The 24,503-nt window shown below is 40.6% G+C and overlaps 1 protein-coding gene across 1 annotated transcript in view; it reads right to left on the reverse strand.

Annotated features, from left to right (window-relative positions):
• LIMA1 (LIM domain and actin binding 1) overlaps positions 1 to 24,503 on the reverse strand; it is a 38,756-nt gene that overhangs the window by 7,796 nt on the left and 6,457 nt on the right. The window contains 7 exon segments of the mRNA XM_054012531.1: positions 224 to 281; positions 2,520 to 2,627; positions 4,907 to 5,061; positions 6,816 to 6,924; positions 13,342 to 13,803; positions 16,183 to 16,228; positions 20,097 to 20,234. Coding sequence (XP_053868506.1) covers positions 224 to 281; positions 2,520 to 2,627; positions 4,907 to 5,061; positions 6,816 to 6,924; positions 13,342 to 13,803; positions 16,183 to 16,228; positions 20,097 to 20,234 — 1,076 coding nt within the window.

The following is a 24,503-nucleotide window of genomic DNA, read 5'->3' on the forward strand; positions in this document are numbered from 1 at the left end:
CAAGTTCTTATGCTCAGATTGCTTCATAAAGTTAAATGAAATCCAGTCTTGACCAGCATATCCCTGTGATTAAATGGGAAGCCTGATGTTTCCTCCAGAAGCTTTGGGTTCTAAGGGCAAACTCATCTTGACATAAGCATGGCATACAAGTAGACAGTGCCAACACATCCTGCCATCCACCTGCCCACTCTATATTTATTGGGCTAGGAGAATGAGTGCTTACTGGTGCTATCTTCAGAAAGATTGGAGTGGAAACCCAGACTCTTCTCCCTGAAGAAAACCTGCAAAAGTAATGTTATACTGTGAACCATATGAAAGTCAGCTGGGCTCACCCGTTAACAGACTCAAATTTATAAATGGATAATCCCAGCATGAGTAGCAAAATAATGGGCAATTAATAGAACAATAAAACAGAAAATCCTGTTTACTAGCCAGTGTCCACCCTAAGCTAAGAACTTCAACGATGCTAGCACTGGCTACAAAACATATGTTCTGAATTTCTCACCTTCCTCAGGACCTCCCTCACTGCCACTTTTTGAGTAGTCAAGGATACATAGGAGCCTAAGTGACTGTTGATTTTGGAAGTTTGCCCCTAAAACTACAAGCTGTGATGCTCCCAGTTTAGAACAAACTTGCTTGGTCTGTCTTCTACATCCTTCTTTAGAAAAGGATTTACAAATTTCACTGGTTTATACCTTCTGCTCAGCTCACACACATACATACTCTGAAGTACAAGAGTCTTTCATTAACAGAACTGTTGACGCAGCCTAGTATAAGCTTGGTTCAGATACGGAATAATTTACATACCAGGTGAACAGCTCAATGCAGGTTCTAGAGGGCTATTTTAACCCTGGTTCTCTCTCTCTGTTAAATAAAATATAGCTTAAGTATACTTACACATTGAGGAATTAAAATGCCATAATGAGATTAACAGCAGAACCTCACTAATTCACACTAATGACTGAAAGACCCATTGCAAAGGATTGCACTTTGGAAATTAATGAGGAAGTAAACAAACAAGTTTGGATAACATACTTTGTTCATTTGACTAGTTTAATTTTAATGATACTTCCTTATAAGCATTCCACAGTTTACTTTGTACCCATAACAAAGATAATTTTTAACCACTCTGTTACTGAAACTTTGGGATGTACAGGATGAGGGGAGCAGTGGTTTTTTGCACTTGAATTATGAGTGTACAAGTAAGCAAGGTTCTGTTGAACCTCTCTCTTTCTCCAGAAATTTCTGCCATTTAATAGGTGTGCCCTGGACAGGGACACTAGATTTATCCTGCAGTGATGTCAAAGTGACCATCCTACTATCACACAACAGTCTATTTAATGTAGGTTCTTACACTGTGCTCCTATTACACATCAAGTCAGTCACTAAAGGAATGCCTATAAATTAAAGTAACTTCACTCTAAGAGCTAGCAGAGAGAGGGTTTTATTCAAACCTTCCGTTCAACAGCAGAAAGTCTAATAGAGAGAAACGGCTTTTATTTAATAGGTTTCCTTTTAAGAGGCTCCCCTTGGTGGCTGCTTTCCCACCCCACAACAAGCTAAAATGTGAAGACTCGCTCAGTTCCCAGCAAGAAGCTGAAAGCAACAGTCTGGCTGTCTGCTGAGGGAAGTCCGGAAAGGTTTAAAAGCCCTCCCAGCATTAGGCTGCCACGTGTTCAGAAAGCCTGTAATGCACTGTATTTGAATTATTATTGTTTGGCTACTTTTATTCCCTTCTACCATCCCCCCATTTAAGTCACAGATGCCTTGAGAGTTTATATAATTACTGTCCCTTATTCACACAATAAAGTACTCATTTTAAAACTAAAGTTTAAACAGCAGGAACAAAAAAGCTAATCAGGTTGCCAGTTACATGAACCAAGATCTGGCAACTCTGCAGCAGTGACCCACTTTCAAGTCATTGTGACCCGGTACTTTGCACTGACATCTTCTCTCATCTGAGGCTCCCCAAGCACTTTACCAGAAATTTAAGTGTGCAAGCAAAGCACCTAAAAAGGTGTTTTCCCCATTTTACAGATGGGGAAAATGGCACAGAAGAGTACAGTGACTTGCCCAAAGGTCACTCAGGAATGGCAGAGTCAGAAATAAGACTCAGGAGGCTCTACTTCCAGTCTGCTGCTGCTGCTGCTATCAGGGAATGCTTCTTCCTCCCAGGTTCTCAATATGCCACCATTATGAAATTCAAGGATTCTGCCACATCAAGAACATTTACGATATTTGACAGATTCAAGCGCAACCCTCTCTAGATAAAGTTATAAAAAAATAGCTAGATATTCTGCACACAAAGGACTTTTTATTTAGAGAGTCTTACAAATTAAAATTTCTCTTGCTGGTTTGTAATTACCATCCTAAATTTTGATCTCAAAGTCATGTCACACAGGATGCAGATAATTTGTATCAGCCAGTACAGCTCAATTTCCAAATGCCTGTTGTGTATCTTCAAGCAGTTCCATTTCAAGGAGAGTTCTTGATCCTCAATCAATATGAACACATCTTACCTTATCCCCATCCTGATGGGAAACAGAGTCCTCAGGACTTGGTGGCACATTCTCCTTCTGCTCAGATTTGTAACTCTTGATTTCACTGTCACTGGCTTGAATCTCATTCTAGAGAACAACAAAGGAATTGAGTGTTGACATTCTTTTCCCCTTAGAGTGAGAGAGCTTTCCATGTTTCTTCTTAAAAGAAGTCTTGTGAATACTATGTCCTGTAACACACAGCTGATGACTAAAGGGAAGAGGACAAAGGAGTTGACAAATATTTGATGGGTGAAATACACCAAGGTGGGAGAGGAAGTTTAGGATAATAAAGGGAGTATAACTTTTATTCCATGCCATCATCACAGTATCAAAATACCTTTCCACCAAGAACCAACCAAGTCTTTCCTTAAAGCCAACTTCTTTCTTTCTTGTTGTCACTCTGGATAATTCCACATCTTCCTTTACCTGAAATGCTGCACCATGTTTTATTTTATTTAGGTCATAAGCACTTCAGGGCAAGGAACATGTATTATTCTCTAATGCACTATGAAAGTGAGTTCTACTCTAGCTTCAGTGCATGCCAACCAGCCAGATGACAAATTGGAACTTCATCTTTCTCAAAGTTTGTCTCATTTTAGGAAGTTTTACAGAAAAGTCTTTCAAATTTTCATCTAAAAAAACCCCAGAGAAACCTCATGCTTCTTTGGCGGATCAATCAGACTCTGTGGCAATGCAAGGCTCATGCCTTTCATGAGACAGCCTCTCTGTGGCAGGGGAAAGAAGTTGCCAGGCATCAGGAGCATATTGGACATCAAAAGGCTTAAAAAAAAAAAAAAAAAAAAAAGGATTTATATGCTAGTACCTATCTTTTTGAACCTTAGTGTTTAATATGACAGGTCTTTAAATACAAGTAATTTTTCCAAGCATTTTTTGCAGTGTTATGAAGGGATTATACTATCACACTTAGAAGAAAATATACAGCATACTTAAGACTTGTCTATACTGGCACTTTACAGCGCTGCAACTTTCTCACTCAGGGGTGTGAAAACATCCCCCCGAGCGCAGCAAGTTTTAGAGCTGTAAAGCACCAGTGTAGACAGTGCACCAGTGCTGGTAACTGCACCCCTTGTGGAGGTGGGTGTTCACAATGGGACACCAAGCCAGACTAGTGTTCCAGCTGGTGTGGTCTGGACTTCACTGTGAACAAAACCTAAAGGAGTCCATTTGTTAAACTGGCTGGCTGCTGGCTTCTAGGGAATGGTTTAGTCAGTGAACCCCAGCCATCTCTGTTACAAACTGGAAAAGACAATTTAGCAAACTGAATGTAACACAGGGAAGCATGATCTAAAATCTGTATTAGCAGTTAAGCAGATTTATTACATTGGCTGAAAGTAATTGCAGCTCATGCCATTAAGTTTACTTCAATTACTGCCCAAGGGCTTGAGAATTAGACCCACACTGCATATGGCATGGAGAAATCCCTTCAGCTTGGCCTGGGGTGTTCCAGCAGCAAGATTCAAAATGCATCTCTAGATATAGACACTTCTAAGAACCACAAACACTTCCCAAGCTTAACTTGGAGACTCTTCAACACTGGAGGCCAAAAAGTCACCAGTCTAATTTCTCTACCTAGAAATATTGTCATCCACTTGGAATGTATGGCTATAAGACACAAGATCAACAAAAGCCTCTAACATTAAACAAAGCAGCTGATGGTTCTAATTGACACCCCTTCTTTCTGGTGCATAACCTTAGACTCTTGTTGTTTCTTTAGCTACAATACAGTTTGCTGTGATTCACTAGCTTCTCATTTCCTGTTCAGATATCTGGCCAACAAGGACAGCTCAGATCTTTGTAATAGCACAGGTAAGAAACAACAGGCTGAGTTCATATGAATAGATGAGAAAAGGGATGTGAAGAGGAATGGTTGCAAAGGGGAAGATGGCTGGTTATAAAGCACAGGACTGTCAGGAGATCTGAACTCTGTTGTATTATCTTGGGTAAGTCACATATCTCACTTTCCCCTAAATCACAGGGGGTTCATAAGATTACATTTCATTAGTGTTTTTAAAGCATGCAGAGATCCTCAGATACAGAGTGCTACAGACATGCAGAAAAATAAAAGAGGCCAGTTGCATTTCAAAGGAGGGTCTTCAGATAGCATGTCACCAGTTGGATCTTTAGAAAGTATCAAGATTATTTCAGGAAAGGGCAAGTACACATCTCTTGCTGCAGTTTTCTCAATTCTTCAGAGCAGAAGACAGCTTTTAATTCCAAGTAAGACAATGAATACTCTGTTCTCATCAAACATGAGAACATTACATTTTAATAGCCTAGTTTCCATCAGAACCATTTACTAGCCTCAGGGCTACACCAGTAGGACACCCACTACTTCACAGACGTACCACGTGGCCTGTGGAGCTGCCTTGCTTGGACACAGCTGCCTGGTACTTTGCCAGTCTATCCTTTATTGAAGTTTCTGTTAGGTGAGGTATCTCCAGGTTTCTTCTACTCTCTGGCTTGTCTGGGCTGAATGTTGGAGAGCTACAGACCAGGTGATCTGGAACAAGGATGTTATATGGTTAGAGTAACCTTCATAAGTGAAGCACTGAATAGTAAAATCTTCTGTTCAAAAAGATTCAGGTCTCTTCTTCCTCCACTCTCAAAATGCATGGGAATCCCAGACTTGAGAGATGTTCTACCCCATGGCTTATGCTATACCAGGAGTATCAGTCTACCCCGCACATACAACTGATTACTAAAAGCAGCACCTCAGAATGTGCAGTTAACATCTGCTTTGGCACAATCCAGCCAGTAAACTCCTGAGCAGTAAAGACAGTAAAAACAATCTGTACTTAGAAGAACATATAGGCATTATCAAGCAGATAGCAGGTGAAAAGTGCTGAGGAGAACAAATGGGTTCAAATACATTTAACCCAGAAAATAATGGTAATGCAAGACTGTTCATTACACCAATAATGTACCCAGACTTTTTTTTTTTTTGGGGGGGGGGGGAGGAGATGGAGGAGGAGAGGGGAAGGAACATAGGGTTATTTACACACACACACGGTGAAGCTTAATCCCCAAATACCACTTACATGGTGTCTTCCATCTGAAGATTTCAAAACAAAAACTTCATAAAATAACTAAACCTAATTTCACATCATGCTGGCAAGATGGGCAGGAGCTATCCATTTTACATAAGAGAAGGAAGAACAGAGATTAGGCATTTTGTCCAAGGCCACAGTGGTAGACCTGTTAATAATACCCAGATCTCTTAACTCCCAGTGCTCGGTCACAAATTACCAAGCCATCCTTTCTCTACATTAGTTAACCACTATCTTACAGCCTTTATTTTAGACAGGGAAAATATTTAAGGGCCCAACACCTCTGATTATTCAACTAACTAGCTTCCCAGTTAAGGTCCACTTACATAATAGTTTTGACCACGATGTGGAGAACTAGAAATGAAGAGACTTTTCACTAACTAACCCAGCCTCAAATGAAAAATTCATTTTAATTTAAATGGCACAAGGTTTTACTAGAGTGTACAATGGTAAGAATGGTACCTTTCATTGCTCTCTCTCTCTAGCCTGGCTCAGATAAGGGTATTGTTTGCAGCACTAGGAAGTAAAGTTCAATGCTAGCCATAGGCTGGAAACATAGAACTATAGCAACTCCTAACAAAAGCTGTTTAAAGATACCTGGACAATACAAGGTAGTGTTCATGAGTCAAGAATTCCATAGTAGGTGCATAACTTTTGGAGGGATTTAAAGCAACATGAAGAATTTCACAGTACTGGGTCACAAGGGAAATACTGGCAGGCAGGGAATTAGGGGAAAGAGTTTATTATTTCTCTGGTTTCTAAATTAAGTTTATTTTCCAAGAGAAGAAGTACAACCATCTAATAGAACATGGGACTAGGAATCAAGAGATATGGCTTCTATTAGCTCTGCTATGAAGTTTTTTCTCCCATGCCCCAGTTTCTCCGTAGGATTCTGGAGAAAGATACAGGATGCAAAGATATTATGTAAAAAAAAAAAAAAAAAAAAAAAAAAAAAAAGAGCTTAGTTTATTAGTGTTCATAATCATCAATAATTCCTAGCTCTTATCTAGCACTTTTCAGTAAATCTCAAAGCACTTTACAAAGGAGGGTTAGTATCATTATTCCCATTTTACAGATGGGGAAAACAGGTGAAGCAATTTGCCCAAGGTCACCCAGCAGGAGAGTGGCAGAGTAGGGAATAAGAACCCAACTCCTTTGAGTCCCAATCCAGTGCTCAAGGAGGCCCAAATGGCTCGAGACTACCAACCTGAAACATTATGGCTCCTCTCTCCAGAGCAGATGTCAAGGTCCTCTGAAGAGAAGCTGTTTTCAGAGATTCTCCTGCTACCTGTAGTCCTACTCTGGTCCCGAAAAATCTGTAAGACAAAACCCACCTATGAGGTGTCTGGACAAGGCAGAGATTGTTGTGCATAATCCTTTGAGATGCATAGGTGTCTCTAGCAAATCTCCTTTACTGGACTAAACAAATCTAGCAGATGATGTCCTATTTAAGCAATATCAAGTTTGGTCACAGGATACCTACCTCTCCAGACATATAGATGCCTTTTGATTGTGAAAAACAACTAAAATGCCATATGTTAGATGCTGATCTCCAGTACATAACCTACAAGCTAGATGTCCAGAGAGGGATATATATAAGCACTCATACCAGTTTGTAAATTAACATTTTACAAGCTCAGTAACAATCATTTCATCAAGATGCAAAATTAAGAAAGATAAATAGGTTTTAAGATACCAATACATCATCATTACCATTCAGTAACTACAGAGGAGAACAAAAACTTTAGCAGATTACTAGAGTTACATTTTATATCAATCAATAAGCAGAACCTATCAGAGTCAGACTGACCCCCAAATTAGGTCTGGTAGTCAGGCTGACACTTCAATAGGTTGGTGTTGGACATAAAAAATAGCCTCAGATCTCCAGGATAAACCACCAACATGGCTGTGATGCTGGATGTAATGCCTCTATATAAATCCATGGTACACCCACACCTTGAATACCATGTGTAGATCAGGTCGCTCCATCTCAAAAAAGTTACTAGAATGGGAAAAGGTACAGAAAAGGAGAACAAAAAATGATGAGGGGTATGGAACGGGTTCCACATGAGGAGAGATTAAAAAGATTAATTTTTTTTTTAAACTGAAGACTACTAAGGGGGGGGGATACAATAGAGGTCTATAAAAATCATGAATGTTGTGGAGAAAGTGAATAAGGAAGTGTTATTTACCCTTTCACAAGAACCAGGGGTCACCCAATTAAATTAATAGGCAGCAGGTTTAAAACAAATAAAAGGAAGTACTTAGTCACATAACTCAGTGTCAGCCTGTGAAACTTGCTGCCACGGGATGTTGTGGAGGCCAAAACTATAACTGGGTTCAAAAAAAAAAGAAAGAAAGAAGTTCCTGCAGGATAGGTCCATCAATGACAATTAGCCAGGATGGTCAAGGATGCAACCTCAAGCCTGACTGCCAGATGCTGGGATAGGATGAAGAGATGGATTGCTCAATTAGTGCCTTGTTCATTCTGAAGCATCCAACATGGCTGCTGTTAGAAGACAGATACTGAGCTAGATGGACCATCGATCTGACCCAGGGTGTTTTGTACTAGCAGCATAGATAGATTCTCTGATCAAATCTGAAGGAGCTGACACGTATTTGCTGCAATCAACCCTCAAATGGCTCCCTATAAAACTTTAGTGCACAATAAAAAAAATATCCAACAATTATAGAAATAAGTTTCAACAGCTCCTCTGAATTCTCTGTGCTGTGCAGAGTTTAGTTTGCCTACACCAAGACTGGATGTTTTCACAGCTGAAAGTCAGCCTATAAAAACAGCAGGAGGAGATGAGAGCTCTCTTCTCCCCAGGAAGAGTTAAGTCTCAGAGCCCATTGGAAATTAAGGGGGTGGGGGGCGGAGATTTGGCAAAACACTCCAACCACACATTTCTTTTCCTGCTTCCAACAATTTTCTCATTTTCTGGTCACCAAACTGATAGAAATTCCAGTTTTATACTAACAGAGCTGTACTGTAAGATAATCACTGTGAAAAATCAGGCCTCTTTAGCACACAGAACAGAGGAACTTCACCGGGAAAGGAAAATGCAGTTGGAAAATCCCTTGTTTTCCAATAGCAAGGTTAGAAATTTTGTATTTCTATAGTTTAGAAAATTGGTAATGTTTCTTACTGGAAAAGCATTTTACTGAAACAAACCTTTTCCTTCTGGTAAAGGTACTGATAGATACACCCAAGCGGAGCCTACGCACTTCTAAGAATTTGCAGACTCCTCAGTCATCTCCAAGATTTGCTTGCACATTCTTGTTGAGTTTCACCACCACTACCACACTGAGCCAACACTCTGAAGTGCCTGAAACCTTACTGTTTGGGATTAAAGTATAGACAACAGTTTCTCTTTTCTCTCAGTACATGAAACAGAGTATTTTAGGCTGAGATTTTTGGGAGAGCGCTGCTAAGGAATAGTGTCCTTTTGGGAAGTGGGGGGAGAAGGTGAACATCGGCTGCATTAGCCTATTGAAAGTTCCTACTAGCATAAATTTGGAGACATAACAGACATCTAGTTTGCAGAGTTAAACACAAAGTTCATGCTTCTTTATATTGGGTATGGTTAGCAGAAAGGAAGGTGGAACAAACAAGTTCTTACAAGGGCACAATATGACCCAGGAAGAAAGTTTAATTGATCAGGTAAGTGCATCTGGAAGTACTAAAGAACCACAGTTCTCTTAAACCAGAAGCTCTCAGGTATATAATTGGAATCCAGATACTCACAAGATTTTATTCTCATTTAGATGACAAACAATACTTTTTAAGAACAGAGATGCCTAAGTCTAGAAGCTTCCTTGAGTTCCTTAAGGAGTGGTTTCCTCCTCCTCCTCCTCCCTACATACCCCATCCTCCTTCCTGTCAGCAGACTGCAACTGATTTGAACAAACTTTCCCTGAAATCTTCGCTCAGAGATTATGTAGACTAAACACATCAACAGAAATAAAATAAAAAGCTAGGGCTTCCTGAAGCTTAAAGTAAAATTCTTTCATGATGCTTTTAAACCAGATTGGGCAAAATACTCCCCAGTGTTGTAATTCATTCCATTATGCATGAAAGCACACTGTACTGGTTATCCTATCAACCAGAGCAAAACCTGGTCACAGCCCCCAAGGAGTTTACAATCTAGAGACAGGTGCTGAAGTAACTATGGTTCTGCTTAGCAGGGAATTGAATGATTCAAAGTTTGAGAGGTATAGTCCTTTCTTTTGTTCATCTTATGCCATCATGGGAACAAATGGACACTAGTTATAGGGCAGTAAGTTTAGAAGAGAGGGAAATACCACTTCACTCAGTATATTGTCAAACTGGAATTCACTGCAGCAGAAAATCAGAGTCAAATACTGGAAGTAGACAGTGTCATGACTGTAGCTATGCAGTAACATAACAAGTGTACTAATGTCTCAAGCCAATCTCCTAAGCCCTCCCCAACAACTGTACATGTGCATTTGTGGGGGGAGGGAGAAAGGACTGGGGAGGAATACCTTCACCTGATTCAGTAAGACACTTGCCACAAACTCGCTGCGACACTTTGGGCAAAGTACTATACTTTGCTGCACCTCAGTTTCCCCATCTGTAAAATGGGGTATGCAAAAAAAAAATTTTTTTTAAAACCAATTTCTGAAAAGCCCCAAGTTTCTTGGATGAAAGATGCTGCAAGTGCAGTGTTGCCATTCCATTTGGTCTTTTGCCCAACAACTCATCTTGCTTTAGGCAAACCACACCTGTGGAAGCAGAGAAAAGAACTGACAGAAGGGAACTGTAATGCATGACGTTTGTTAGCAAGAGTCAGGCTAACTGTAACCCTGATAACGCGAGATTTGTAGAAGCGAGGATTGTGTGAGGCGGGTGAGAAAGAACTGTGTAAGAAGTCATGATGACCTCAGCATAGATAAAGTGTAGAAGACCTTGTGTAGATAAGGTAATAGAAAATAATTGTATGTTGGCAAGAGTCAAAACAACTGAGGAAATGAGATATCAAGATGGCCTATGTATAAACAAAATGCTGCTGTCCCTCATTATTTTTGTAATGAAAGGTATAAATGCTTGCTGTAATTAGTTACCAGTGAGAGACCTGTTTAGCTCTCTCCCTCTGCACATGTGAGAGTTAATAAAACATCTGACTTGCTGTACCTAAACAAATAGTGAGAACTCTGTTTTTCTCCGACACACCTAATTTATATAGCAACATAAGAATACAAGTCACTGCATATCAGATTAACAGTGCCAAAAAGAACAAGTACCTGCCTCAGAACAACTCAAAAGGGACAATCGTATCTTAACGCTTGATTGGAAAGTTTTACGTTATGCTCCTCCTGACTTTCTTCTACTACTTGCACTTGTGTGCCTTATCGGATGTGAGTCACTGTGACACACTGAAGTATCTTTGAAATTGCCAAAGACTTGAGACATTAGAACCAATAAAGGAAAGCTGGTCTTTTGCTTCAGGCATCGGTTTGAGTCCCACACCCGCTTCTCAGGCAGGCTGCTATTGATATGCTTAGAAGTACTTTCTTCCCAAAGATGCAATAAACATTTGTCTTGCTTCTGAGATTCAGAAGCTGGATCAAAATCTGAACAGAAAAGAAGAACTTGTGCAGGCGGTGCGGCATCCCTGGGCAAAATTTAATCCAGCCATTTTTTTTGTTCAGTTTTGAGAGTCTGGATAGTTTTGTTTCTACAAACAGATGCAGGTGAGGACATAAGGGGCAGGGACAGTCAGGACCATCAGTTTAGGAGCTATCCATGTTCAATTACAGAACTGAGCACACTGCACTTTGAAACTACCCAGACTCGTGCTGCTTCTCCAGTTGTTCCCAACTGTAATGCAACTAAAGTATATCCCTATGCTGCATGACTGTATCTGCATGATATCGCCCTCATAACCCCTAAAATTTCCAGGGCCAGAAAACTTACAGAAGTGCTTTTTAGTTGCAACAAAGGCCTTTCCCCTACATTTTAAAAAATGTAGACATCTGCCTTTATAAGTTCGATTGAGGGAGGGAATGCATGTGCAAAATTAATTTTGAGTGGACAAAAATGGAATTTAAGGGAAGAATCCTTCAAAGTTTCAGGACTTTCAGAACTGCTGGGGTCAATTTCTGTATTAGCCAGTTTGCTGTGACCGAATTTCAAATAACTTATCTATGACATACAGTTACCAATTCCAGCTGTTAAAGACGAGTAGTTTGGTCAGCTCAAACACACTTCCTTCCCCCAAGGCTCAGATACAGTTACTCAAGTTTAGCTGGAAAACTGGTACTTTCCTGTGGAGTTTTCATGTGCTCTGGAAACTTGTGCCCATGAGAATGAATTCCTGAAAAGAAATCTCCAAAGTCACACCTTGCTACTGCTCCTTGTAATTAGCACCTTAGGGATGGAGTCAACAGCAAAGGCAGCTCTTACAAATTTTAATGAGAACTAAAAACTCAGATTTAAACGGTTAATGTGAGAAACCATTTTGAATGCCTATATTCAGACCAAATATTCAGCCAAACCCAAAGATTCTGTCCCCCAAACCCCTTTTATTTCATATCTAAAGTAAATATCTCCCCTGTCCAAGTTTTTGCTTTGTTTTACTGAATAATCTAATAAAACCATCATGAGTAAAACAAAGGCAGAAATAATAAGAAATGAGGAGAAAACTGGAGAATCCACCAGCATTAAGGCCCCAGGACTCTGTTGTAAGGCACTGGCATATGCAACTCATTTTCTAGTTAAGCAATTCTCCCTGGGGACAAAATCTGCCGTCCACATGCAGGATCAAATTTCATGAGCAATTGTAGGAAAATGCAAGCCCTATGCGTTTGCAAGTCAAAACTAGTAAAGGCATGAGCTCGTCTAGCTATTTTCTCTGTGAGAGGATTTTCTTTGATAGGAAACATTTATTCAGATACACAGATGAGAGGATAGCAAAGAGGAGACGGAGTTTCAGCTCAGTACAATATACAGTGAGCCCTTAGACTTTCCCTGTAGCTTTGGCAGACCTTTCTGTCCCACAGCAGTGGGTATTAAGCTATTCACAAAGGGAGCTTAATAGTTTTGTTAAAAAACACACACACACACACACACACACACACACACCAAATCATGTTTAAATGACTCACTGCTCAGTGCCCATAGGAGAAATTAAGAAGCAGTCAGCCCCACCTTGCTTTAAAAAAAAAAAAAAAAAAAAAAAAAAAAAAAATTCTCAAATACCAGTCCATTCTGTGTTTTCGATTGGATCCAACCAAAAATGAGAGAAATAATCTATCCATCCCAGATTAACATGTTAAAAGAAGAATTCCCTGCTATTGTGGAACTCCAACAGAGAGTCAGTGACTCGAGGTGAGTGAGGTAATATATTTTATTGGACCAACTTCTGTTGGCGAGAGAGACAAGCTTTGAAGTACCGTGTAAGCTCAAAAACTTGTCTCTCTCAGCAACAGAAGTTGGTCCAATAAAATATATTACCTCACCCATCTTGTCTCCCTAATACCCTAGGACCAACACAGTTACAAGATTGCATACATGGAGAGTCAGTGACATCCACAGAGTTTTCAGCTCTTTAGCACCAACCACTTCAAAATACATTTTTCAGCTTCAGTAATGAATAAAACTGCCATTTGTACAGTTAATAGCTCTGAACCACCCCCTGCAGAGAGTTTTCAGATGCCCAGGAGGCAGTTAATTTTTAGCCTCTTAAGGTCTGAAGTTATATAATCCTTACCTTTGTTTGAGTTGCATCGCCCTTCTCAAACATCATCTTTAGTTTGTTTAGTGGGATGTTATATTTCTCTATCTTCCCCGAAGAGTCCGGGTTTTCACTGGCCTCAGGTTTGCCTACTTCTTGTCTGGATTCTCTTACACAATTTTCCATTTTATCACTCTCCAGTGAGTAGATCTTAGACTCCTTGCTGTCAACACTTGGATATTTCAATTGGTCAAAGGCTCCAGAAGGCGATCGGAGTTGAGATTTAGTATAGACCCTTGATGTTTGGTCAGTTTCTGCTTCAGAAGCAGGGTTGGTTTCTACTCCAACACTGGGGCTGGCAACCTTCTGCCTAACCTCAGTACAGTTGCTTTGTAGGGTTTCTGTCCCAGACTCTGTTCCCAATATTGGATTCTCCCACTTCTTCTTTAACACACTCAGAGTCCCCCTTTTAAAATGAGGAGGAAGATTTTCTGTGTTCTAAAAAGAACAAGAAGTTAATGCCAGTCAAACTGCCTGATGAAGCATTAAAGCACTTCTTTTCTGTACAAAAGGAAGTAAAGACTCAGTGCTGATCTTAGCCCGCTGCTCTTTCAGACAGCTGTGAATAGTTACAACTGTGCCACATGGAGAAAGCATCTAAGATAGGGGAGGGGGAGAAGAGAAAAGCTAGAAGCTGAAGCAGGAAGTGATCAAACAGGATGGCCTTATAAGGAAAAAATGGGAATCAAGGTCTAATGAGAGTTAAAGACACAAAAGGCTTGAATCCACACACTAAGGAGATCTAACAGAATCAACACCAGTAGACTTTAGAATTAGAGACTTATGTTAACAATGGGAAAAGCAGGCACATGTGGAGGGGTGCTATGCCAAATGTTGCAATGTTTTCCATCTGCTCTAAGGGAAGCAGGGAGAACAATTAACTATCTATTCCAAGAACTAAAGATTATCTTTCAGAAACCACTATTACTTTGGATTTATGCAAATCTTTATACTTTCAGTTAGTGGCAGCATTTCAGTGCCAACAGGCCTCTAAACACAATATTTTACACCACCCAATACAAATTAAACATTACAATTCTTTTTCATCCATTTATAAAATCTGATCATATAGTGGAATATTTAATTCTTCTACTAAAGGTAACATTGTGATCACTGAACGACACACACTCATGCACGTAAGTTAAATCCTACAAGCATTGCTACACTACTGCCATAAGCCAACAGAACATATTCTGGGTTAGCTGATAGTGACCCACAGTAATACTACCCCTCAGATTCAAGTACTTTCAGACTACTTCTGCTCAACAGTGATTACCCCACGTGCAAACAGAACCCCGCATTTAGCAAATTCACATCTAATACCTGCCAGCGCTGCATTTTTGTGGTCTGCTCCTTATGGATCCTACCATAAGTGAAACTAACTGCAAGTAGAACAGGTCTGCAAGGCTTTAGGGAATTAAACAGGATTAGCAGCTATATTGGGATTTAAGTCTCTCACCCCATTACTCTTCTAGTCACATTCTGAATGCTTCTTTACAAACTAACTAGAATCCACCTAAGCTTCAGGAAAAGATGAGTTTATTTGCTCACTGTATTTAAAGCAAGTACCAAAGTTGTAGGGAAAATGGCACAATGTATTAAAGAGTTAACAAAGGTCCCCCGCGTGAAGGGTTTTCAGAACAAAATTAGACACTGAAGTTCCTGCAGCTAACGTCTCCTTGAATCCCAGGTGCACTGCTGGATATGGAGTTCTGGCACGCATCATACCATGAGTCATTCTGTGCTTAGGCTCTGCTTTGCCCTGCCCATACAAGTGATGCAATAGCTTCCAGTAGTGAGCTGGCATTCTTCCCTATTAACGCTGAGCGATTACATCCTGCAAAGCACCCCATAACTTGCTCTTATAAATAGGTTTAAATATAACTGTTTTAAACAAGAATTATTGACCTACATGATCATCCAAAGACTTACTGAGACCTGACAGAGTATGGGAATGAAGGAGCGTTGAACAGGTTCCTGCCTGGTCTTTCTTGCCCTGGCTACAGTGACCCAGAGACAAGACACCCAATGCTTATTAAGCGTGCCATCGAATTGCTCACTTATGACTGAGGAAGCATGCTCAGAGAGGGAATTGCTCATTCCTTCTGGACACCGTAGTTAACCCTGTACATTTTAAATGAAGAATAAGCAGAGATTCTGCTTGTAAATGCAGACTTGCCATCTTAGTGCATTCTCACCCACCGGAGTCCCCTGATCCCAGAGCAGTGGGAGGAAGCGAAACGGTAATAGCAGAGCCAAACAGAATGGCTCTTCTCCCCCAAGGCAAGAAAGTCCAAATGATTTAAAAATCTACTTCAGAGAAATGGATTCTGCAGTTAGAAAGAAAAATAACAAATTAGAACTATTGGAAGCTGACAGCATCCCTTTAAGCTTCAAAATTTAGATAAGAAATGAGCAAACAAGCATAGAAACCATACAGCTGCCTACAGCTCAGAACACAGAGGTGGTCATTCATGTTTTGTCATTAGAACAGAGGACTCCGAGCCAGATGCATCTTGGCTTCTACTTAGAACTGAACCAATGATTCAGTGTGACGCCTCAGGCAAGTCACTTGACTTCCTTGTGACTCAGTCAACCTAGTGTGGGAAGACAGGCCAAAAGCAAGCCCTTAGTGAAAAAAGGCAAACACTGCATCTAAGCCAAGTATTCCTGCAAACACAAAGTACAAAAAAGCCACAGAGCATGTATGGGTTGTTTAGCTTCCCTCAAGAGCAGCAGTCTCAGGAAAGGTGTAACATAGCTAGTTACCCTAATTTACATGATGCTTCTCATTCCAGAAGGATCATAAATACTTACATTTCTTTTTTTCTCTGCAGTAGCTTCTTCGGCTGCTTTCTGATACCTTTTGGGAAAGGGGGGGGAAAAATTAACTGGACTACAAAGTTCCAAATCTTTTGGTGGGAGCACATTCACCCTGCAACAAGGATATTACATACTTTCCAGACCTCATGAACAAAAAACTGGAGATCTCGAACACTTATCAGTATGACTGGTTGATTGTCATGGAAAAAGTGGTAAAAGACACAAAAGCGTATGAACAATGTAACAAGGTACAGTGACGTTCTTTTGAGCAATACAACTCTTACAGACAAAAACGGTATTTAAAACCCATTAACTAGTAAAGCCATTAAAAAAAAAACCAGCAGCCATCCCACACTTCATTGCCCTGGACAGATAGAACCAAAGCTAAGAGATCGTGAAAGACCTTGCTCAGTTGGTTGCAAAGACTAAAAGAGAGCCCAAATAAATTTTAAAAAAAGCCATAGGTTTTCCCACCAAAATGTTGTAGCGACAAACAACTTTAATTACTATAAAGTTCTACTTTTCAGAAGCAATGGATGGTAGCCTGTTTCCTACATTTATATTCTGCCGCTGAATTCTCCAGTGTACCATTCAGGAGCCTTACAACTCCAGCTGTCTTGCAGTCACATCCATGCCATCATATTGTTGGACTCAAACACACCACTTAGATCTCTCTTGCCTGCTTGGGGCCTGATGCTGAAAGATGCTTAAAGTAACCTAAGAACAGATTGCATATATGATCTCTTAGGCTTTGGAAATCCTATTATTCTCTAGCCTCTGAACATGTCATATGAGAGTTTTTAAAAGTTAAATCACATATCTGTTTGGAGTTTTAATTTTAAAGCCGAATTGTCAGCAAGTTACAGCCAGTTAGAGACACAGTAGCAGATTTGAAAGGACATTATAAACTCAGTTCTTGAAATATCGGCTGGTGCCACCCCCATGACTAAATCTTATCTGGTGGCCTAATCCAGTAGAAGAAACAATCTCTTACCACCCTGCCTATATTTGTACTCTATCACTGAGTTTTGTATCAGGCCATTTGTTTACACTCTGTGCTGGATTTGTGCATCTTGCATGGGAGGTTTCTCCCTCCCTCTCCTCCTTTGTTAGTCTAAGCAGAAAGCATGTGCTGCTCTCCCACCCCATGAGCTGCACAAGCAGCTTCCATTCTGAAGGACAGAAGAAAAACACACAAGCGTCTGCACTTGATGGATGTAGTTACGCTGGTCCAAGCCTTTGACGATCTAGGGCAGTGATTCTCAAACCTTTGCAGTGGTGACCCCTTTCACACAGCAAGCCTGTGCGTGTGACCCACCCTTATAAATTAAAAACGCTTTATATATTTAACCCCATTATAAATGTTGGATGCAAAGCAGGGTTTGTGGTGGAGGCTGACAACTTGTGACCCCCCCATGCAATAACTTCGTAACCCCCTGAGGGGTCCCAATCCCCAGTTTGAGAACCCCCAGTCTAGGGTGTACTGTGCTACAAAGCTTCCAAGTTTGTCTTCCCAACTCAGTTCCTCCATGGCAAGGCACAGAACTGAAGTGAGCAACAAATGGGGCGAGTCCCTTGCTGCTCCGCCTCTTCCTGGATAGAGACACAAAGATGCACTGGAGAAAACAGACTGAAGGTGTGCCAGAGGGTAGGGTGGCCCTTTAGGGGAGCTGGCTTAGCCCCACCTCTGACTAATTAGATGCATCCCAGGTGACTGATTGGATGTCAGGCATCACTTGATCATCAGCAGGTCACCTGATCCTCAGATAAAAGGCCAACAAACAGCTCAATTTGGGGCAGAGAGACTGGCAGGGAACAGTTAGGCTGGTGCTCGAAGGTTATTTTATTTGGCTGCTGAAATGAAGTGTGCAGAGTAAAAGCCACTGCAAACACTTGATTCTGGGAAAGACCGACAGCCCCAGGTAGCTAACTTCCATGACAATGGAGCATGTGGCAGAAATACATTTGTGTAACCAGGAGCTCAGGCTTGTGCAGAGCCAAGACTTAATTCAAAACCTTAATTGATTTTTCAAAATAAGGAAATGCCTGTAGAAGGAATGTGATCAGTTTATGGAAACATGGGCCAAGATTATCAGCTCTGCATATTTGAGTGCAACTTCACTGGAGTTAAGGGAGCTGCAGCCACTGGTAGCATAGCAGAATTTGGACCTAATCTATCAATAGCCATTCATTGTGGGAGGGGGACAATTATATTCCCCAAATTTAGTGTTTAATTTCTAGGAGAGTAAATTACATCTCTTCTCTCTCTCTTTGCTGATTCTTTTGCCCATCACAACCCCTGAACACTAGGAATACCCAAAGAGTATCCATCACTGAAACAAAGTACTGATTTCAGTGTGTCTGGTAACAAGTTTGTGTCTCTGCTGTTCAAAGGAGTACACTACAGTTGTAGCCTACAAGGTAAGACGAGATGGTGAGGTTCTAGCATATTGGATTTATGTATTAGTTTTGCACCTTTTGAAAGCTTTTGCTCAAATCCCGATTGGCCACTTGCAACAATTAACATGGTGATCTCATCCGAATCTATGTGAAATCTCTCCATTTTTGTACAACTGGACTACCATTGCTTGATAAGCCCAGGACTGGAAATGGCAGGGCAACTGCATGAGTGGAACAGGGTTCATTGGCAGAGTTGTGCATGAGACCCAGGCAAAGAATGAGGTGCATTGGAAAAAAATATCAGAAGACTGAAGGAAAAGGTAGCCTGGAAAGACATGGATGTTGCAGGCAGGGACTGAGGTATTGTGCCAGTATTGGAAAGGAGTCTGCACAATGCCTGGTTTAAATCTGCACTAACAGCCCCTCCATTTCACTAATAGTCAGTCACAAACTTATAAACAAGTTGAGAAGAGCTAGGCAGTCTGCATGGTATTTGGGGATATAAACATAGTTTTAAAAGCAGTAGATTTAGCTGAAAGAGCTGTAGTAGGATTATGTTTCCTGCTGTGGATTTCAAGATTGGTGAACCACGTGGGAACTGAAGTGTCCTTTCTAAATAGCCCTGCCATTGCTTTCATAAGGGTAGGGAAGCCCTGCTTGGTTAAAGTATAGTGTGGTGAATTACTCCAGTAAATGCCATTTTAAAGGATTATTAAAGTTTAGCAAATTGACCAGGCTCAATTTCAAAATCACAGCTAGAGGCAGATGAATCACTGACTACAGCCATAACAAGCATTTTCTTCCTTGCACTCAACACTTCTAAAGAACAAAATAGCATGTTCCAGGAATGGACTAGAGATCAGGTATTTTAAAAAAATAATTCAGAGCAGCCGCCTCTCATGTGAGGCTTCCACACATCCCATTACCAATTACAGAAGTTGATACCAGGCAATATTATTAAAATAGGCTGGGATTTTCAAAGCAGCCTAAGGGAGTTAGGTGCCCAACTTACACTGAAGGTCCCCACCTGTGGTCTGCACATTTCTCAAGTACCAATGACATGCATTTCCAGCAAGCATGCTTAATGTAAGTGTTTGCTTAGTAGGGCTGCCTCCTTCCTTGGTTACAAGAAAACATTATTGTTTGAATGGGAAACCAATGTAAGATTCCACAGTCTACCTTGCCTCTCTGCAAGTGAACACTCCTCTAATAAAGAAAGATTAGACGATGAATCAACCATCAAGGTTGCACCTTCTCTTCCAGCAGGAGGGGGGTGCTAGTGCTCACAATGGCAGCCAGAAAGGGATATTGTAGTTCTATGGCTAATGCATCAGGATTTGCCAACTGCCTGAACCACATTCTGTGAGTATTTTATTGCACAGAGGATGGGGTTTAACTGAATTTTAAGAAGGTAAGCAGTGCAGACGGGGAACTGCCACCATCAGCTCGCAAGGTGTCAGCTGCTAGGCTACACACCTGTTTTTGAACTAAAGCTTCACAGCACTTACTTGGAGAACCTCTCAAGGAGAGCTGATGACTTATTCTTGTTGACTAGAGAAAGCTCTTTGGCAGTGATTCTCAGAGACTGCGAAGTCCATTGTCTTCTGTTAAATGGAGATGGCTCCATCTTGTGAAAGCAGAAAGATCTATGAAAAACAAAGCAAAGAAATAATCAATATGAAATAGTGATCCAAAAAGGATTTGGACTGAGTGGCTACAAATTGTCAAAAGAACAGGAGTACTTGTGGCACCTTAGAGACTAACAAATTTATTAGAGCGTAAGCTTTCGTGGACTACAGCCCACTTCTTCGGATGCAAATTGTCAGTCTTTATTTGGGCATTACAAGCATGTCTCATATCATTGTTGCCAAGTAACAGTCACTGCAGGCTCCTTGGATCAAGTGGATAAAAAACTAAATCAACAGCTCTAGATTAAAAAACATCTTCAAGGAACTTTAATCTATTTTACTGGTAAAAACACTGACCATTGCAACAGAATGGGAAGAGAAGACAAGCTCAGAGTGAAAAGGATGCTAACATGAGACCCTCTGCAATTCAGATCCATAGGCTCCATGGCACAAATAAGCTCCAGGAAGCCCTGTCTGCCCTTTCCCACTCTGGTTTCTAAAACAAACCTTCAGGCATTTATGTAAGAAGGTTAGAGTTATGAAACCTAAGAGGATGTAATTGCTATGCAAACATTGCTCATTTATTGTCATGGTCTTCAGATTTAATGCAGCAGCCGCTGCCTCTGTGAGTTGGAACAAGTCCTCCGCTCATGCACAGGTCTGCAAACTTGATATTACAACAGCTCTCAGTTACCTAAAGGAATGGCTTTAAACGTCCAGTTTACAGCAGTACAGAGACAAGGTTTTGAACAGCTCTTCAGCATGGAAGCTGTCAGAAAGCGAAACCAGAATTTATGCACATCTAATTTTTACTTTTTTTTAAGAACAGTTTTGAGGGCCCCATGATAACTCCACAAATGATTTGGCTCCTAATGGGCATGTTGCTTGTTCCTCCTTTCTGTGATATTGGGGCGCAGAGTATCAGTTGATCACACCAGAGACACTGCAAGGTGACACTGTTTAAGGCAACATTTCTTCTCACACGTCTGAAGATTGCTCCCATAAGATATGGGAGCATAAATTGACAGAGGGATCCTTATAGTGTTACGATAAAGAAATACTGCCTAGATTGATATTTTTTCATCAGTTTCATGTATTTAATTTGATCCATTCACAAGTGGAAAAAAAAAGATTTATTTACTAGACCAGGGGTCAGCAACCTTTCAGAAGTGGTGTGCCGACTCTTCATTTATTCACTCTAATTTAAGGTTTCCCGTGCCAGTCATACATTTGAACGTTTTTAGAAAGTCTCTTTCTATAAGAAGTCTATAATATAAAACTAAACTATTGTTGTATGTAAAGTAAATAAGGTTTTTAAAATGTTTAAGAAGCTTCATTTAAAATTAAATTAAAATGCAGAGTCCTCCGGACCCGTGGCCAGGACCCAGGCAGTGTAAGTGCCACTGAAAATCAGCTCGCGTGCCGCCTTCGGCACACGTGCCATAGGTTGCCTACCCCTGTACTAGACGCTGACACGCCCTCAGAATATAGCGCCACAGATCCACTCTTGGAGTAAAATCACACCTGAAATGGAAGCACTAAGAAAATGTTAGTGTCACCACAACTAAAAGCAGAGAACTAGCACACTTCTCTAGGGACTTTTTTCTAACCCATGCAATAAAGGACCCAGAATAGGGAAAAATGTGCATCAGGATGAGAACCTACTTTGATACGATGCACTCATGATTACTTCCTGGTTTGAAAGCAGACACTTTGCAAGCACAGCAAATCCAGGCTGCACTACCATTGAATGGATTTCAGATTAATCCTTTCAGGCTATACTCCTGATGCAGTTTGAGCACAGCTCTTAAAAATCTGTAGGTGGACAAGTCAATACATTCTAACTTTTTCCAACTTCAAGTACTGGAGACGGTAACCACTGACAACCAGGAACCATCTATGGATGTGTCTCCACTAAGGACAGGGTTCTTCAGAACAGCCCATTTGAATTTCACTGGCACAATGTTCTGAAAGGTCTACAAGACAGCACATACTGACAAACCAGTGCCTAAACTAGAGTTTGCATATGAAAGCAAAACTTCCTATTAGCCACAACAGTAAAAAACAAACAAAACAAAAAGCATACTACTGGTTCCACAAATGGTAGAAGTGGGGAGAGGGGAAGGCGGGGGGGGGGGGGCGAATAAACAAGGAATTACTGTGTAACTTACTACTGTGCCAAACCTCAGAGACTTTTTATTTCCAGTTGAAATTTTCAAGGGCCAAGTTTCAAATCCCTGAAAAGGGTCATAAAGGGGCCTATGACTGTAATTTCAGTTCTGGATGGATTTGATATTACTGAGGTCAGTCTCTTGACACTTTCCAAACTATGCACTCTGAAACATCTTTGCATAGTTAGGGTAGACAGTGCATGTGTTCATAAGATGAAAAGTTAGTCAAAGTACTTGCTTATAAAGTCTCGTCTCATGATGCACTGAAAATCCAGTGAAACTAGCCTGTAAGAGCCCTTTCTAGCACAGAAAGGAAGCATGTAGCGAAGCCCACTTGATAGCAAACCACTTAGCAGCAAGATTCTTCCATACACAAATTTTGCACTAAATGTCTATAGACATTAAGGCATTGCTACAGCAAGGCTGCTGTGCTCCAGTGTAAGTGGAGGTTAAAAGGTGCACAAGTTCTAGACAAGTTTCAGAGTAGCAGCCGTGTTAGTCTGTATCCGCAAAAAGAACAGGAGTACTTGTGGCACCTTAGAGCCTAACAAATTTATTTGAGCATAAGCTTTCGTGGGCTACAGCCCACTTCTTCGGATGCATCCCTGGAAAGGATGCATCCGAAGAAGTGGACTGTAGACCACGAAATCTTTTGCTCAAATAAATTTGTTAGGCTCTAAGGTGCCACAAGTACTCCTGTTCTTTTTTTAAGTTCTAGATACATTCCTCCAAATTAACAAGGCCTTGTCTACACCAAGAGATTTTCCTCAATTACAGCCATCACTGAGTAGCTGCTTTTGTGCAAGCTGCAGCATAGGCAGACAAGGCCACTGTTTGCACGGGAATAATGCCGTTTTATGTATGGCTATAACCAAAGAAAATTTTATTGTAGAAGAGTCTCTAGTCACCAGTTAGTCTGTTCCCTTCCTTCCAGTAATGCCAAGTAAACAAGAAACAGTGAATAGGCATAGCTGAGATTTGGGTGTAAGTGTAATCCATGTGCTAATATATCCCTCTCAACTACACAGAAATGCTTGTTAAAGACAGGATCAGTTTCTCCATGCTTTGTACCTTTCACTTTTACATGTAATGCAACATACCTGTGCTTCACAGGATTAAGCCTGCTGTCTAATGTTAGCTGAACATGACTGACATGCTCTAAACAGGGAGCATGTAACAAAGCTGTATTTCACTTTCAGTTAATTCTATTATGTAATTTTGCATTTTCACCCTGGTTTGGGTATACAATTCGGTGGAATAGTGACAAGAGTGGAATTAGTTCATTTTTTAAGCAATTAAGATGTATACAAAAAGACTTTTCCAATTTTTAATTTGTTGAAGGTCAGATCATTTACAGGAAAATCCGGTTACCAAGATGAGGTGGCCAGCTGACACTGACATTAAGATGCTGCACTGTTCTTACAGAAAGAATATGCAAGGGAAGTTTAATGTAAACAGGAACGTTTAAACAACACACCTTGTTTTAAGCACTAACATTATTACTATCAAAGGTAAGCAAACAGAATTTTGACTTCCAGCAGATAACACACACATTATATTTCAGATACCACTCCTTTACCTACAGTCACATCTGTGTTAAAACAATCATGACTCATTCCAGCAAACATCTCTTCCATAATGGGAGGATCGCTGTTAATTTTTTTCATAACTGAAACAAAGTAGCCTGATTAATCGTGAATGGCTACAGGGTGCGTGTGTACACACACACACACACACACACACACAGAAAGTTGTCATGAAGATGTTAACAAACCTGTGTTTCCATCTTCTTAACACCTTCCAATATCTTACTTTGTTTAAAGATTCATCATGTTTCTAAAGCATCCATGCTACTTCCTAGCCCCTTCTGGGTAATTCATTCCAGACCACTTCCAGAAAGCAATATTAATTGACTACTATGAGTATTAGTTTACTATCTATTTTGTACAAACACGCTCTGTGCTGCACAATACACACACATTCTCTGCCCCAGAGATTCACAAGCTAAAGGACACAAACAAGGCACCCAGAGACATGCAGAAGTGTAGACAATAAAGGGGTTACTTGCCAACAGCAATGTCTGTACTCCAAATGTATTTGCCTCCACAGTCCCCTT

Source organism: Malaclemys terrapin, chromosome 23 (assembly GCF_027887155.1).
Source record: "Malaclemys terrapin pileata isolate rMalTer1 chromosome 23, rMalTer1.hap1, whole genome shotgun sequence".
In the NCBI taxonomy this organism is placed as follows: domain Eukaryota; kingdom Metazoa; phylum Chordata; order Testudines; family Emydidae; genus Malaclemys; species Malaclemys terrapin.